General features: G+C 35.3%; 2 protein-coding genes across 2 annotated transcripts; one reads left to right on the top strand and one right to left on the bottom strand.

The window, feature by feature from the left end:
* Positions 1 to 805: 805 nt before the first annotated feature.
* Positions 806 to 3,236, bottom strand: fam43a (family with sequence similarity 43 member A). The gene has a single exon (NM_214705.1). The coding sequence runs from the start codon at positions 3,062 to 3,064 to the stop codon at positions 2,018 to 2,020; it is 1,047 nt and encodes a 348-aa protein (NP_999870.1). The 5' UTR covers positions 3,065 to 3,236; the 3' UTR covers positions 806 to 2,017.
* Positions 3,237 to 5,934: 2,698 nt separating this feature from the next.
* Positions 5,935 to 18,611, top strand: lsg1 (large 60S subunit nuclear export GTPase 1). The gene is given in 14 exon segments (NM_212642.1): positions 5,935 to 6,122; positions 7,232 to 7,358; positions 7,946 to 8,066; positions 8,178 to 8,264; positions 8,349 to 8,435; positions 9,606 to 9,666; positions 9,752 to 9,928; positions 10,342 to 10,698; positions 12,742 to 12,843; positions 13,057 to 13,200; positions 13,391 to 13,514; positions 15,202 to 15,281; positions 15,615 to 15,788; positions 18,158 to 18,611. Coding segments are annotated over 14 exon segments (1,923 nt in total). The 5' UTR covers positions 5,935 to 6,020; the 3' UTR covers positions 18,338 to 18,611.
* Positions 18,612 to 18,762: the final 151 nt, after the last annotated feature.

The raw sequence follows: 18,762 nt of genomic DNA, 5'->3' as shown, positions 1-18,762 counted from the left end.
ATTTGAGTATTATAATCAGAAACAACCTTTAATTTTGATGCATTTGAAGCATTGTGAATTAAACAAAAGCCTAAAAACAATGAAAATATGATTTTGGTTGTTATGGCACTGTGATTAAATATTGGGAGCTTGGTAACACTTTATTTTGATGATCCTTTTGAGTATTAGTAGACTGTCTGCTTAATATGTTAATACTGCTCCTTCAACAGACTATAAGAAACTTTGCAAATACATGTCAACTTACACCAACCCTAACCTCAACTATAACCTAACAGTCTACTTATAATCTAATGAGAATTAGTTGGCATGTAGATGCATCGTAACTTAAATTTAACAAACAAACCATCAAAATAAAGTGTGACCTGGAGTTTTAATGGGGACATTTTTGTCATTAAGGTCCTGAGTGTATCTTTTTTTATTGTACCGAGTGTAAATTAAATTAAATTAGGGTGAAATAATAACATGTCAATTAAAATGCAAATGTTTGGCACACATTTGCACAAATACAGCCAAGATTTGAGCAAATAAAAAAAGATTAACAACGTGAATTTTCCAGAAGGACGCATGACTAAAAGAGCAATTGTTTATAAAATGTGAGCACGGCTAAGTACTTTAAAGGTTTTTCTCAGAACTATCAATGCCAGAAAAACTTATTTTTAAGAACGTATCTATTTTACACAATGTTCTTTAGTGAAATTTGTTCTTAGTATTTTTATATATTCTTTGCATGAAGAAAGAATGATTCTTAATAACCTCACTGAATGGTTTTTTTAACTGGCATAACAGAAAATATGTGACGTTAAAATATGTTTTACTGTTTTATTGGTGTTCACAGAAACAAACCACATCGTTTTAAAAAATAATGCATTTTGTTTACACATATTTAACATATACATCTCTGTACATCAGGAAAATTGTTTCTTTTGCACAGCAAAGATAAAACGTTTATGTTTGTAAGAACATGTATAGGAAAACCATGTTGCACATAAATAATAGCATAATACTTGTCTGAATTCCACCACAGTGCAAAAGAAAAAAAGTCAAATGAAACATCCTGAAAGGAAAGTAGTTTTGTAACTTACTGTTGAGTTAGTTTAGACACTTCTTCTTTCCAAAGAATGAAAGAGAAATAGAAAGAACGAACGAGTTACATATCTCAGGACATTAAAGCATAAGGAACAAAAGAAAAGCATTTCCGTGAGGGAAACTTATTAGGTAAACAAGATCTCTCCTAAAAACCTCTTACAGCACAGAGAGGTTAAGCAGAGACTTTAAGCGTCTTATTGCGCAGAGTGCTTCCATCCAGACCCCTAATGAGGGATTATTGTGCGAGTGTCTGTTAAATCCACAAACACATCCATGGCTTCTGTCTCAAAAACCTAGCGAGCTGTCTATCTAGACAGCATTTTATGTATAAAATGTTTGCATGTCATGTAACAACAATCAGTAAAGCCACAGAAAATAGTTACAAAAGTGCATTTGTAACTTTGGCACAACTGATTTTACTTAAGGCTGCAATCTTTTTTGTTGGTGTTGTTGTTGTTTTCTAGATAGGCAGCTCACTAGGTTTTCACATTTGTGAACCCTATAACAGCACGCTTTCAAGTCAAGTGGATGAAATGGCACATTCATGCACCCAAAAACTCTCACACTGCAAAAAAAATGATTGTCTTATAGAGGTTTTTACTTGTTTCTACAGCAAATATCTAAACCTTTTTAAATCAAGAAGCACTTTCTAGACAAGTAAAACATGTTGCTTCTTAAAATTACATTTATGTTGTGATTAATTTACTTGTTTTAGGGGAAAATTTACTTGATTTTGACTTGTTTTGTTTTCTGAAAACACAACTATATTTGTACTGGTCTAGAAAATGCTTCTTGATATAAATATATTTAGATTTTGTACTTTAAGCAAGACAAAACCTCAAAGAAAGACAATATTTTCTTTTGCAGTGCATCATCATCATCATCATTACCATGAAGCATTGCTGAGACAGTCTAAAAGATTCACTCAATGTCAGGCAACTTCTTGCATTTTCCCCTCCGCGATGCCATTGGGCACGGAAACAGTCTCCTGGTTGTTGCTCTCTATGGAGGACTCGCTCCCGGTGCTTTCCCCAGACAGCAGGCGAGTCACTCTCAGGTCGGCTTTCAGCGTCTGCACGTCGTTCCCTATACACATGGAGCCTAAATCGTTTATAATCTGGCACAGTTCTTGCTTGCCATTTCCCACACAGTCGCTATCAGTGTCCAGAATATCCTCGCACTCAAAATGCATGGCTTTCTCCTCTTCCTCCTCCCCGAGCAGGTCCTCCGTGATTGAGCCCAGTTTGGGCGCGCTCCTGCTGCGCTCCACCGGGGGTTTATAGTAACACTGTCCGTTTAGCAGCTTCCTTAAGGGCACCAATGGGATAGTTTGCTCCCCAATCAGCTGCTGCTGCTGGTGCCGGGCATCATCCCTTCTTTTGAGTCTCTTAAACTCGGCTAGGGCGGTCGCGGAGGTCTGGTAGAGGAGCAGCGCCATCGCCTTCGCCTTCTCCGGCTTGGAGACCAGCACTGCGTGGCAGCGCAGCATCACCGCCTTGTGCTTCATCTCGTGCCGGTAGATCCAAGCGAATATCTTGGGAAGCCGGGGGTCTGCCACGCAATAGGTGATTCTGTGCAACAAATACAGATGTCCCGGTCTCTTTGCCTTCTCGTCGACATGCACCATTCGGATGCCCTGCGAGCTGATGGTTAACTTCATCTTTGTGCCATTTTTGCCCATTTCGCTTTTGCCCCATATCTTGCTGACAGCCACATCCGTGCATCCGTCTCCTTTCGACTGGATGGTGGTCGCGTTCCCCAGGTACAAGACAGTATACGTAGGGTCCTCGCTGGTGATTTTCACCTTTTTCCTCTTGGATTTGAACATGCTGCCGACTCGGTTGAGCGCGCTTTCCGGGCAGGATTTGGCGAAGGAGGTGAGCGCGGAGTAGTTGAGGCTCACGGCATAGCCCTTCTGCTTGGACTGCTGCTTGTCTTCCTCGATCAGCTCGAATTTATTCTTCTTCCAAGGCAACATGCTGGTCGTCTTGAGATGCTATGTCTATTGTAGTGATTCTAATTCGACTAACTGCTACTCCAAAGCAGGCTTTAGTCATCTATCGGCTTGTTTTAGGGCATTTCCGAAGTTGCAGAGCGCTTCGTTGACTGGAGGAATATCGCGTGTGCTTCTACGATCGCAGCATCGCTGAATAACACACACACTGTACAGTCCAAGCGTGAAACACGGACTTATATAGCGGAATGAACCAACGAGGAAACGCGAAGGGGTCGAAAGAAGGAGGACGATACCAAGACGGATTTTTGCTGTCATTTCTGTAACAGGGCTGTCAAGAAGTAAACACGTGGCTTACGCGTTTAGTTTGTGCACAATCAGATGTTTTATTCAACTGTGTTAATTGTGTAAATATCTTGTTTTTCTCAGACCTTTTTTTTGTCTACATAAGCAATCATGACGTTATTATTATTATTTCATATACTATGGCCTAATAAAGTATTAGGCGCAGTGGGTAGCACGTTCGCCTTGCAGCAAGAAGGCCGCAGGTTCGAGCCTCGGCTGGGCCAGTTTGCATTTCTGCGTGGAGTTTGCATGTTCTCCCGTTGATCGCATGGGTTTCCTCCGGGTCAATGGGTGTGTATGGATGTTTCCTAGTGTTGGGTTGCAGCTGGAAGGGTGCAAAGCTGGATAAGTTGGCGATTCATTCAGCTGTGGCGACCCCAGATTAATAAAGGGACTAAGCCGAAAAGAAAATGATTGAATAATACTACTACTAATAATAATATACTGTAATACTTATTCATTCATTCATTCATTCATTTACTTTTCAGCTTAGTCCCTATATTAATTCGTCGTCGCCATAGCAGAATGAACCACCAACTTATCCAGCACGTTATTACACAGCGAATGCCCTTCCAGCCGCAACCCATCTCTGGGAAACGTCCACACACACACTCATTCACACACACATTCATACACTAAGGACAATTTAGCTAACCCAAATCACCTGTACCACATGTCTTTGGACTGTGGGGGAAACCGGAGCACCCAGAGGAAACCCACACGAACGCAGGGAGAACATGCAAACTCCACACAGAAATGCAAACTGACCCAGCAGAGGCTCGAATTAGCCTTATTCGAATTAGCCTTATTACAACAGCATGTTTTAGAAAATACACATTTAACAATAAAAACAATATATACAGTTTCAATCAGAATTATTACCCCCCTGTTTATTTTTCCCCCAATTTCTGTTTAACGAGGAGATTTTTTAAACACATTTTTAAACATAATAGTTTTAATAACTCATTTTAAATAACTGATTTATTTTATCTTTGCCATGATGACAGTAAATAATATTTGACTAGATATTTTTCAAGACACTTCTATACAGCTTAAAGTGACATTTAAAGGCTTAACTAGGTTAATTAGGTTAACTAAGCAGGTTAGAGTGGTTAGGCAAGTTATTGTATAATGATGATTTGTTCTGTAGACTATCGGAAAAATATACCTTATAGGGGCTAATCATTTTGACCTTAAAATTGTGTTTAAAAAATTAAAAACTGGTTTATTTTAAAGCCAAAATAAAACAAATAAGACTTTCTCCAGAAGAAAAAATATTATCAGACATACTGTGAAAATGTCCTTGCTCTGTTAAACATCATCTGTTAATAAATCAAAGATTTAATTCTGTTATTTCTGATAGCAATTGTACAATACTATTTACTATATTGTAATATAATTATTTCTACAGCATGTACAGCAATAATAATAATTGTTGTTATTGTTATGATTATGAATGTGTTATTATTAAATTTGGTGTTGGTGGTGGTGTTGCCTCTTTCCTAACATACAGAGATATGTATAAATCTGAAGAAAACCACTGAGCATATTTTCTACAACTGCATATACTCAAAGTTATTTTGGGCTCATAAACATGTCAGAATCTCTCATGTCAATATTCATGTAAACCCTTTTTGCATTAAAAAAGTTAGATTCAGTGTAACTAAAGAAAATTGTACACATCATTACCTGGTTAATAGCCTTATATGCTTTGCAAAATTCATTCATTTATTTTCTCTTCGGCTTAGTCCCTTTATTAATCTGGGGTCACCACAACGGAATGAACCGCCAACTTATCCAGCAAATGTTTTACGCAGAGGATGACCTTCCTGCCACAACCCAACACTGGGAAACACCCATACACTCCTGCATTTACATACACTAAGGACAATCAGACATCACTTAGTACTTTGTCAAATAATAAAGCTAGTAAAGTAGCTACTTTTTTCAGCGAATTTCACACCCTATAGCCCCTTCACAACCCTTTGAAGGTTTATATTGTATGAACTTTTATACTTTATTTATTTTATTTATTCACTTATTTTTTTAACGTCAAATACAATTGTCGTTATCATATGTTGCTTTTTTCCTATATTTGTGTCTGCTTATTGTTGTAATTTTATTACTTCATGCTTGTTTATGCATGTAAGGCCTACATTGTATAATTCTTTGAAAAAAAACTTGTATGTAACTGGACAGTTTGGGTGGATCTGAAACTTATTATGTATTGACATCTACTGGTATCATGCTAACATTGCAAGAGAACAGTATTTGGCTGCAAATCCGTAACCACGCAGTTGGTTTTTGACCGGTCCTATTTGAACGCGACACCACCGAACAAAACAAAAGTCTGGCCAAGATTTCAATTTTCGCCCAATTCTCAGTCTATTCTACTATTATTTAAATAAATATTCACTGTACTAAAACGACATGAACATAAAGAACACAATCAACAATTGTCATCTCTTCTAAACATTCGCGAAGGAGTGGTCCCTCTCGTAGATCATTCCGTGTCACTTCCTTCCTCTGCCATAACAAACATATCACACGCGTGAAGGTTTATCCACTCGAATGTCCACGAACAACTCACTGTCACGCGTTTATATCGCCGTTTAACCGTGTAAAGAAGTTTAAAATGGGGAAGAAGAAGACTCGTGGAGAGGGTTCAGGGTTGGGGAGAGCTTTAATAAAGGAGAGACTGAACGCAGGCCGCGGATACAGGAGAAACGACACATGGGTGAGAAACACTGACAGTCTGATGTGAAAATCGTTTTAATTAGGCTTTCAGCATTAGCATTAGTTTAGAGTGTTGTTTTTAATATACCTAATTTATAATGCAATGTGGATTGTTCTATATTGTAATAACAAAAGAGTACGATACGTATAATGTAAAGTGCAGTAGAGTTATGCGTGTTAAGGGATAGTTCAGCCCTAAAATGAAATGTTCTCACTGTTTAGCCACCCTCAAGTGAGTAAATAGTGAGAATAAAAGAAGATATTGTGAAGAAAGCTGGAAACCTGTAACCACTGACTTCTAACGTTATACAGTTTTTTTTCATGCTATGGATGGATGTCAATGATTACAGGCTTTCAACTTTATTCAGTTTATCTTGTTTTGTATTCAACAGAAGGTAGGAAACTTATAAAGGTTTAAAACAAGTAAATGATGACAAGTGCATATGGGCTACAAGATTTTATCTTATAATAAGATTAGTTATATTTTATAAAATATAATATTCTTCTTCAGACCGTATATTGGAGTTCTTGCACGCCAGAAGATTTTTTTTCAACACATGATGTCTAATATAATAAACAATACGATGTACAGTTGAAGTCAGAAATATTAGTCCCCCTAGAATTTTTTTCTTTTTAAAATATTTCCCAAGTGATGTTAACAGAGCAAGGACATTTTCACAGTATGTATGATAATATTTTTTCTTCTGGAGAAAGTATTATTTGTTTTATTTTGGCTACAATAAAAACAGTTTTTATTTTCTTAAACACCATTTTAAGGAAAAAATATTAAGCCCCTTTAAGCTCTATTTTTTTTTCGATCTACAGAACAAATCACTGTTATACAATAACTTGACTAATTACCATAACCTGCCAAATAACCCAATTAACCTAGTTAAGCTTTTTAATGTCACTTTAAGCTGTATTATTTACTGTCATCATGGCAAAGATAAAATAAATCAGTTTCTAGAAATGAGTTATTAAAACTATTATGTTTCAAAATATATATTTAAAAAAAATCTTCTCTCCGGTTAACAGAAATTGGGGGAAAAAATCAACAGGGGGGCTAATAATTCTGATTTCAACTGTATATTAATTGTGTCGTGTGTTTAGCTTCACACCAGCGAGCTGAATGATGGATATGATTGGGGTCGGCTCAACCTGCAGTCTGTCACTGAGCAGAGCTCCCTGGACGACTTTCTGGCCACAGCCGAACTTGCTGGAACTGAATTTGTTGCAGGTAGGTGTTGATTTGTTTCAAATCTATTAACTCAATATATTATATTTAAATGAATTTATTAAAATATACATTAATGTGTTTAAATTAGGGCTGCACAATATTGAAAAATTCTAACATTGCAGTATTTTTTTTTATTTTGAGATATATAGAGATATCAATACAATCCCACCAGATGACTTCATATCTCTATTTGGAAAGAATTTATAATGTTAGATCGATTGCATCTCCATAAAATATAATAAACAATATATTACATTTTTAGGGGTCCCCCCCCAACAGATCTTAGTAATGTGTGTGTGTGTGTGTGTGTGTGTGTGTGTGTGTCTATTGACACAAAAAAATCGCAAAAAAAAAAAAAAAGAAAGTGGTTTATTAAAAATAATAAAGAAATATGGTTTAATTTAAGCTGTGGTGATTTAAGTACTGAGTAATTAAAATTAATTGAAAATTGACCATATGGGTTAGCATTTATTTATGCATAATTTACTGTATTATTGTAGTAAGTACATGTAATATGTAACAAGGACACAAAACTATAGCACTGTCAGCTATAGAACAATATATAAAGATATGTCATTGTTTTGCAGAGAAGCTCAATATAAAGTTTGTCCCAGCTGAAGCAAGAGCTGGCTTGCTTTCCTCTGAGGAGTCCAGGCGGCTAAAGAAACTCCATGAGGAAAACAAACAGCTTCTGCGAATCCCCCGAAGGTATTCTGATGTCTTATAATATGCATTTTTTCCTTACCTATATTAAAGTTTATCATGGATGCAAAACAATGCAAAAGCAGATGTTTTCAACATTGTGCTTTGTCTCCTCAGACCTCCTTGGGATGAGAGCACAAGTCCTGAAGTTCTACAGCAAACTGAGAAAGACAGTTTCCTCACATGGAGAAGAGATCTGGCTCGGTGAATGACTTAAATGTTCAGTCCAAATATTAGCAAATTAAGAAAGATGATAATGTTTGTGACTAAATGCACTTTCTGTTATAGGTTGGAAGAGGAGCAGAAGTTGATTCTCACCCCTTTTGAGAGAAATCTCGATTTTTGGAGGCAACTGTGGAGAGTTATTGAGAGAAGGTGAGCTTTTGTTTGGCTTGTACTGAAGTTGTTTTATTTGTATATTTTACTATCTGGTCACACTAATGATTGCATATTAGGGGCTGTTTCTGTCTGAAACATATATTTTCAATGTTTAAATGCATCCACAGTGCATTACTTTTACACCTTTTACTAATGTCTTTGGCTTGTGATGGGCAGGGCCAGACATAATCTGCGGACATTTTTTGCTATTTCTGCGGAGAATTTTGGTAAAAATCTGCGGATTTCTGCGGAATTATTTTGGGAGTATCCAGCGACGTATCATAACTAAAACCTTAATATATTAAATAAAAAGTAATAAATTACTGAATAAAACTGAATAAATTCAGATTTACACATTTACTCAAGTAAATAAACAGAATTAATAATAGACTAAAAATCTGCGGGAAATCTGCAGAATTTTTTACGCGCAGATTCCTAGTGATGGGTTCGAAACAGCACATGCTAGAGTCACCTGGTGGTCAAAACTGCCTAAATGTGAAAAAACTCAAATGCAAAACATGCATTATAATTGACTTTTTAAAAAAGTAAAGCCTAAAAATGGACTCAGCTTATCATTTAATATTGTAAATTATTACGTGTCTGCATAATATGTGCCCTTTTATACATTTCAAAGCTTAAATTGGTGGTTCTGTTGTATTGACTATTATTCCTTTTCATTTTACAAATGTCATTTAAAGTCTACAAATCCATAAAACTGATCGGAGATCAGGTAAAAACTATTAAACCTGTTCAGCAATTCACCACTGGCAAATATTCATGTAGATTTTAGGGTATTCATGAAAATCCCCCTAAGCAGAGAAATGTTACATTTTCTAAATGTTTTGAAACAGTTATGTTGTAGCAATGCATCGTTTACTGAAATCATGTGACTATGCCAATTTGATTAGAATCACTGATTCGAAACAAAAGAGTTCTAAAGGTTTTGAAGCTTTATAAAGCTGTGTTTTGAAAGTGGCCATCACTGGTGTTGGGATGTTCTGGTCTGTTGTGGCTGTCTGAATGCATTTGCTGTCTTCAACTACCCCTGAAACTGACATTTTAGACATTTTTAAAGTATCTTTAATAGTATTTTTGGGATGAGATTGACAAAAATTAGGGATCTTAAATGGGACCTGAAAATATATATATTTTTTGCTTTACTTTCAGTGATGTTGTGGTTCAGATCGTTGATGCCAGAAACCCTCTTCTGTTCCGATGTCCTGATCTTGTAAGTAATGAGGACATTAGGCGCAAAACAAATCAATTCATAACTGTTCACATTTGAATTATTTATCCATTTCTATCTCCGTCAGGAAAAATATGTAAAAGAGGTGTCTGTTCACAAAGTAAACATGCTTCTATTGAACAAAGCTGATCTGCTGACTAGAGAACAACGGAGAGCCTGGGCTCGATATTTTCAGAAAGAGGGCATCAGAGCTGTGTTCTGGTCTGCTTTGGCTGAGGCACAACGACTCGAGGCAGAGGAGAGGGTAAAATATGACTCTGTTTTACTTTGATTAAAATCTGAAAATGCATGGTAGGATTTCATTTGTATCAGTGTTTTGGTAATTTTTGTCCTTTTTAAAAACTGAAGTCGTTTTTTTTTTTTTTTCAAAAATTGTAAAATCATTACTTGTTTTTGTTGTTGTTTTTGTCTTTCTATTAGTTCTGGACAACACAATACCATTTTTTAAAATTTAAACTAAGATAATTTAAACTAATTGTTATTTTTTATTTGAAATTTTAATTTTAGTGTTAATAATAATATTTATTTATAATATTTGTTCAATATTTATTTATTTGTTTGTGTCTATGATGACTTAATTCATCAAGTAGTAGTATGGTTTTAGTTCCGTTTTTATGTAAGTATTATTCTGTTTCACGTCCATGTTTAATGGTTCAGGGAGAAGATGCGATGGACCAGGAAGATCAGAGTGATACAGAAGAGGAAACAGCCTCCAAAAATGCCACAGATCATCATGAGGAAAATAGCTCTTCACCAAATGAAGAGAAAGATGAGAATGAGCAAGATGAAGAAGAGGAAGGTGAAGATGAAAGAATCTGTGTTGATGAGAGCGAATGGCAAACATGCTCTGAGGAATCAGGAGATGAAGATCACGCTGAGGAGAACCCAGAATCCACAGCGACTTCATCTTTCTATAACTCCAGCCGCTTGTTACGCAAAAATGAGCTGCTGGAAATGTTTAAGTCTGTGCATTCTGGACCGACATGCAAAGATGGACAAATCACAGTTGGACTGGTGAGTTTAAATTACATATCTACAATAAGGTTGTGTGATTTGAACAAAACAATAGCACAATACTTTTATTTTAAGAATGCAGAGTGTGTTTTATGCTGGTAGTTTGTCTTTTTATCTTCAGGAAATCACTGAAGACATATATTATGTTATCATAGCGATATAATGTGGCAATAAGATAGAAACTGTACTGTGCATTTACACAGTGGCCATATTCATCTATGTAAACACACAAAAACAACATTAACATTATAGCAGACATTGTAAAAAGCTCATTCCCAGACACTAAAACGTACTCACAGGGTATTCAAGTGTAATCGAGTGTCTGTATGCTGTGGGACTGTTGTACAGGTGTTTTGATTATGGATTATAGATTGCGCAGTTTAGTGTTTTTAATTTTAGCATTTTTTTTAAAACCATGACGGTAAAACACAAATGCAGTTATGAATGTGTTAAAACATGTGCTTGTTTGTTGTAAAAATTCATAATAATGACACAAAATACTAATTTGTGGATCTCCTTACTTCTGGGTGCAGCTTTACTGCTGTTGTGGCTGGTGTATTCTGGGAAATTTTCTTACCCCTTTGTTTCGAATGTGCTCCTGAAAAATCTCTGTTCAAAGGGCTATACACCCCTTCCCCCTTAGCACTACGCCTTCGAGCTAAAGAGAATTGGGACACCCCTACCTCTTCATGTGAACGCGCAAAAGTAGGGGTAAGGGGAAGTGCTAAGGGGTAGAATTGGGATTGAGCCTAAAACCACCAATAGGTGTGAAGTCCCTGTCCCTGATAGTTCACCTGAAAATGACAATTTCCTCACACTTCAGTCAATATAAACTTTTCTTTTTTTCTTTATTCCGAGACACAAAACACAAAAGAAAGATATATTGAAGAATGATGAGAAAAAGCAGCCATTGACTTCTAAAGGAGGAACAGAAAATACTATGGAAGTCAACAGCTGCTTTTTTTCCTGGTGATCTTCATCTTTCTTTTGTGTTCAACAGAAGAAAGAAACTCAATCAGGTTTGGAACAAGTGGATGATGAGTAAATGATGATAGAATTCTTTTTTTTTAATAAACTATCCCTTTTACAAGTGCTTTTTTTAATTATTCATTTAAATGACTTGTTCTAAATGGCTGTGAAGGCAAGCCATGATGAATGAATGAATCATTTAATGATATGCATATTCTATTCATTGAGGAAAACTGTAGTGGCTATTTTCTCTAAGGAGGCTCTCTCAGTGGTCAAGAAACAAAGTCTTACCCGGGATGTCTTTTACAAGTTTTATTCTTTATAAAGAAGATCACAGTCATACAGCAACAACAGTTTCTGCAGAGTGAGATACTAAAGCAAAGTGTGTTCACCCTTTTATCTGGTTTGTACTGCTTCTACGAGGTCAACTCCCAATAAGGCCTCATCTACAATTACGTCAGGCGTCTTCTGCTGTTCGTGCTCATAACAACCACACATCCTTCTTAGGATAATGAAAAAGCTTTCACCTAAAGAAATATAGTTATCTATAAAAATGTACACATAGGTTTTATAATGAACATATGGAGAACACAGATACACACACATGTAATAATGAGTCTTAGTCAAGTTTCTAACATATAAAGCTCATCTAAAAATGAATTTCCATTACAAAAACCAATTCATTTAGGATCACTGCAATGTTGCAAAGGGTTTGTTCTGACCTTGGAACTGGAAAATCAAGCACAAGTTTGTGTTACTTAAAATGAAGAACTTTTGTTTATTGAACTGTTGCTGCTGTATAAAATCAGTATTACATTTGTGATCTGAAGTTTTGTAAAAAATCATTGTGAAATATTATAAACATCATATCTTACAAATGTAAAAAAACTCATTGAAGCATATTTTATGCTTTTCTTAACTCTTGATTGTTTTATTTACAAAGCTGGTGACATTCTCAATAATACTATCTCTCACATCATTAGGATTTTATCACAGATGATTCTACAATATATCAAACATGTTTGCTGTTTTCCATCAGAACTGTTAATATTCTAACTCTAAATTCTCTGCAAGGTTGGATATCCAAATGTTGGGAAAAGCTCCACCATCAACACCATCTTTAGGAATAAAAAAGTCTCAGTTTCGGCAACACCTGGACACACAAAGCACTTTCAGGTGAGTTTTTTCAAATTATTATTAAGGAAGTAGAGTTTTAAAAATGAATCCTTGAAATTGTTTGTCCCTTCAGATTTAGAGGCTTTTTATTTTAAAGTAGCCAACTCATTGTATACCAATAGCTTCCAAAACAAAGTGATGTAAAGCATGTTGTAATTACAAGTTCAGTTTATTCTTTCTGACTTCTGGTGTTTGTTTGCCTATATGTTTCAGACTCTGTTTGTTGAACCCGGTCTTTGCCTGTGTGATTGTCCTGGACTGGTCATGCCTTCATTTGTGTCCACCAAAGCTGAGATGATCTGCAGCGGGATCCTACCCATCGATCAGATGAGAGATCACGTGCCAGCCATCTCTTTGATAACCTTTTACGCTGCATTGATTGTGACAGTTGCATTTTTAAACTTGATCGCAACACATACACTACTGTAAAGCTGCATGATCCATTTTACTAACCCTAAACATTTTGATTGGTAGTACGTAAGAATTTTTGTTATCAATGAGTTACCAAAAATCTGAAAAGTTTGGATTTTGTCCTTAGCACAAATACGTATGTCAGAATATCCCTCGAAATGTGCTGGAGGGGACTTACGGAATCAACATCATCAGACCGAGGGAGGACGAGGACCCTGATCGGCCGCCTACCTATGAGGAGCTGCTTATGGCATACGGATGTCAGTTCACTTTGCACAATGTACACATCACATAGGTCACAATTGTGACCGTCTTTTTTCTGGAAGCTCTAAAAATGTGTTGTTGGCTGTAGGCAAGACATTTTTTAATGAAAAATTAGATTGCTTTGAACCGTTTACATACTTCCTGCTTGCACATCTATCAGATGTAAGTAGTGAAAATTTGTTGAAGGTTACAGTTGTTAACGGTAGCATAACAATTGGTAGCACTTTAGAATAATGGTCTATTAGTTAATGTATTTACTAACATTAAGTATGTATAATCTTGTTGTGCATTTATTAATTGTAGTTTAACGTTAACTAATTCATTATTAAATTACCCAAATAAATGGATTGCTAATAATTTGTTCATGTTAGTAAGTTCATTAACTAACAATAAGTGATGAACCGTTTATTTAAAGTGTTACCTAACAATTTTTAACCAGTGTGCTGCAATTCTGAACATGCTTTTGTAACTTTGTTGTAACCAAATTGAAGAACCTTATTTAACCAGCATAACTTTATCCAAATGTGGATGACAAGTGTTACATGCTACTCTCTAAGTCATATGTTATTTTTCTGCCCAGTACTACAAAACTACTGGAATAATTATTTTGAAACTATGCTAAAAATGTTCAAAACCAAAGCAGCTTTTTGGTGTCCCCAAGGATTGGACCCGATTTACATGTAAACAGTTAGAGGTACTTGTCTTTACCTCTTATCTTATTTCTTTGGAAATCTACTGAACCATTAAGTTTTTTTTTTACAGTTGCTAGTGGACACTGTGTATTTTTTGAAGGTAGAAAAGATCCAATGTTTTTGGTTTGCCAGTTATGGTTTGCCAGTTTTGGATCTTTTTATGATAAATGGCAACCCCTCATAACTCACTTTCAATTGCTCCTGAGTTTGTCCACCGATTGTTTCTATCTAATTCACTGGCATCACATCCTCCAACCTTTTCCTCCCTTCTTTTAATTTTTCCCCCTTTTTTATTATGTTTTTATTTATTAATTATTATTATTTACTCCTTTTTATTTACTATTGTCGCTGTTATTATTCTTACTATTAAGTCATGCGATTTATTATTATTTCATTATTTATAAATGTTTTATTGTCTTGTTCCAAAAGTTTAAAAGGGAAAAGTGGAAAGTCTTTCACCATGTCTGTCAAATCAAGCATGTATGTTCTTTTCACATAATTAAAAAAAAACAATGTCAGAGTATGTGTGAGGGAGGTCTAAGGTGTATTCTCAATTTGCAAGACAAAAATCGGGAGGTAGATTTACTAAATAGGGAAGTGAATGAACCAACACAATTTAGGTTGCAATGTCAATGGTGGGAAGGTGTAAATAATCTTCTAACAACACTGATTAAATATGGTTTTAGAAATAATTTTTGGGCATTAAGTAAATGATAAGTGTACAAATTATTTGACTACTGCTAACTTGGATAAATCATGCAGCATGATTTCCCATCACTTGTTGAATCCCATGAAAGTAGAACTTTTACAAATTCCTAACCAATAACATCAAGTTCAAAAACACCGTTTCAGTATGCTTTTTGTAAATCTTGGAAATATTTTTTTTCACTGAAACCCCCAAATGAGGCTTTCAAGACCACCCACTCTAATATTTTACATCATGCTTAACTTTTATTTAATATCTTTCAATAATTTTGTTCTCTTCGTACAGATATGAGAGGCTTTATGACAGCACACGGACAGCCAGACCAATCAAGATCTGCTCGATATGTTTTAAAAGACTATGTCAGTGTAAGTGCACCTTTATTGTAGGGACTACTAGCTCTGAGGCATTTTTTAATTTAAGATATAGTTTTGTCAAATCGCTCACAAGTGGATAACATTAAAATAATTGTGTAAATGATCTTAAATGTTTTGAGTTTTTTACAAATGGTTGACAGGAATATGAACTAAAGAGATTGGATTGAGGATTAAACACCAGGTGTAAACAGGAATGTGTCTTCAATGTGAACTATTAATCTAAATGAACAAAATGCATTTTAATTCCAGGTGTAAACAGGGCCTGGATATTATGATAAAAAAATAATTGGAGATGCTAATTCGTTCTTACCTGAATTGTTGCAGGGCAAACTCCTCTACTGCCATCCTCCACCTCACATCGATCCTGAAGACTTCCAGCCTCAGCACGCCAAGTTTGCCATGCGGATAACAGAAGCCGAACAGATCGATGGCAGTGGTGGCAAACCATCAAAAGTGAAACGCATAGAAAACACAGTGGATAAACAGTTTTTTCATCAAGTAAGATTCAACCCATCAGTGCTTTCTGACATTGTCAGGCTACTTAATTGCACAATATAAAATATTTGTTCATTAAAATATCTCAAAACCTCATAAACAGTGTTATATTTTGCTGACCTATAATTGATGAATGTTCAAATACAGAGAAATAAGCAATTTGGACATCATAAATCCACCATTTCCGGTTCGGTTTTAAAGAAAATAGAAGAACATCAATGATGCTTTAATATGTTGTATGTTTTATTAGACTGCACATTGAAGCATCCTAAAATGTAATTTAGTCTGATAAAACAGCGCTGCTGCTTCTCCACAAGATACAGTAATATCTAGCTGCAGACTCACTCACGTTTCAGGCACACAACATCCAGCACACGATCTAGGCAAACCATGTATTGTTATGACCGATGTTATTGTAATTAACGTCCTCTCGGACATCGTCATCAATATATTTTTATATATATTGTTGACAAGTATTGTACACAATAAACAATAGTGTATACTATTTCACAAATATAGTGATGGAGACGGGCGAATGGGGAACATTGTGTCAGATCGCCATCCAACATAATAGACTGAACAGTTTTCTATCAGTCATCATAGAGTCAATATAGCAGATACTTGTTTGCTGGCCATGCTGAAACATTTTACAGAGATATATGAACAATCTAAATTGGACAGGATTAATTAATATAATGAATTCATTATAATGTATATAAATATAGGCTATAATACATCTTTATATGTAACAAAAATCTTTTCACATTTAATGAATGTATAACACTATATTAATATTTTACTCCAGCGATTGAATAGTATTTATTTGCTTAATTTTCTAATAACTTTTATTAATGATTTCTTACATCAAATACTATAGTAAGTTATTGTAAGTAATATATTGTTTTCAAACCATAAAGTACTGGTCATTTGTGGAAGTTATTAGTGTTGGGCAAGCTACTTGAATAATGATATGAGCTAAGCTATTAGCTACTCTACTTTTTCCCCCATGGGAAATGTAGCAAGCTTAGCTAAAAGCTACATGGCAAAAGTAGCTTAGCTGCATCTAAGCTATTTTTACAATTTTCATTTTTATATTGAAGCAACTTAAATCCAAGTCAATGATATCTTAGTGATCAATAAAACTGTCAATGAAACATATAAGGCATAATAGTTCAGATCAATTATTTACTGTAAACAATATGCTGTACTAAACAGAAACACATTTTGAGTATATAACAGCTAAAACAAAAAAAGGGTGGCAGTAACGCACCAAAAACTTTGTTGTTGAACATCGTAAAACAGGAAGAAGAAGAAATAGTCATTTTCGCCATCATGTGGATTTACTTTCATCGGCTATACACCAGCCTCACAGCTCCGTGAATGTCGGTCCCATCACTTATTGATGCGCGATCTGTAAATGCAGCTTGTGTGAACGCAACTGCGCTATAAAACAGCTTCGCTACTGAAAAGCTATTTGATTTAGAGAGTAGTGACGCTACTGCCACGCTACTGAGAAATGTAGATAAGCTAGTAGCATCACTACTTGTAGCGACACTACTGCCCAACATTAACATTTGTAATTATAATTGCAACAAACATAATAATACCAACAAATTAACTGTCAATAATTAATAAAAAAGTAAAAGTTTAGTAAAAGATAAAGTCGTTTATCAGTTTATAACTATATTATTATTATTTTTAACTATAGTAATTCCTTTTAATTTGACACATTACTGTTTGTTTTTTATATTTTACTACGAAACAATTTTAACTATGAAGACAACATTTAGGTCCTGAATTAGTTTATTACACTTAATCCTACAATTAGACAGTCTATTATGTTTTCTTTGTGTATGTGGGTATGTGAAAAAAGTTGTGTGTGTGAAAGTGCTTAACTAATTATTTTTATTTACATAATTTGAGTCCCAAAACTGCACAGATGTTAAAATGATTGTTACGTTATAATACTGAAATAATGACTGGAATGGGAAACCATAAACTGTTCAGTCTAATGAATGGCAATCGTAGCACGGGCCGTCTCGGTGTAGGGCTAAGGGGAATGGGCTAGATAGCCCTTGAAACTGAGATTTTCTAGGAGTACACTAGAATCCAAGGGGTATGAAAATTTCCCGGATTACCCCAGCTACAATAATAACATGGCTCCATACGCGAGTCAGGAGATTCACAAATTTAAGTTGGGTTTTTTTTTTGGCATTATTGAGATTTTTACAACAAAACTGACTGAATTTGGTTGTCCAAACTTTGCGTCATCAAAATACACCTTTATTTGTTGTGAAAACAAGAATGAAATATTGATTATAGTTTTGAACTTTAAATCTCTGTAGTAATATTCTGTCATTTGTTTTGCATAGGCAAATGTGCGGGCACTGACCAAGGGTGTACAGATGGTGATGGGTTACAAACCTGGAAGTGGTCCTGTTGAGGCTGGAAAAGCAAACACAGAACAACAAGCCGGAAAGCCCTGGAAAAAACATGGGAACCGGAACAAGAAGGAGAAAGTGAGAAGACTCAACAAACATCTGGATGCCTGATTTCTTACATGATTGGTTCACAAGTGCAATTCATGTTAGTAGATGTTTGGATTTGATACATCCTTTAAGGCAAAGACATTTCAAATTTCATACCTGGATGTGACTAATAAGTGCTGCTGGACATTCCTCTTTGTTTGAAATGTCATCACTTGTAATTATAATACACTCACTCTATTTTATCATTGTACGGGATGATGAGATGAATGGATACATTGGTAGACACTGATACATGCAGTTCTCCTCATAATAGCAATAAAAGTCATTTTATTCTTTACTAAAATTGTTGATTATTTTTGCTTAAAACTGACAATGATAACATACACTCACCGGCCACTTTATTAGGTACACCTATTAGTACTGGGTTGGACCCTCAATCCTTCAAGGTATAGATTCAACAATGTACTGGAAATATTCCTCAGATATTG

This window comes from Danio rerio, chromosome 11 (assembly GCF_049306965.1).
Source record: "Danio rerio strain Tuebingen ecotype United States chromosome 11, GRCz12tu, whole genome shotgun sequence".
In the NCBI taxonomy this organism is placed as follows: domain Eukaryota; kingdom Metazoa; phylum Chordata; class Actinopteri; order Cypriniformes; family Danionidae; genus Danio; species Danio rerio.
The sequence above is the reverse complement of the archived record's forward strand: the minus strand, read 5'-3'. Positions and strand labels throughout refer to the sequence as shown.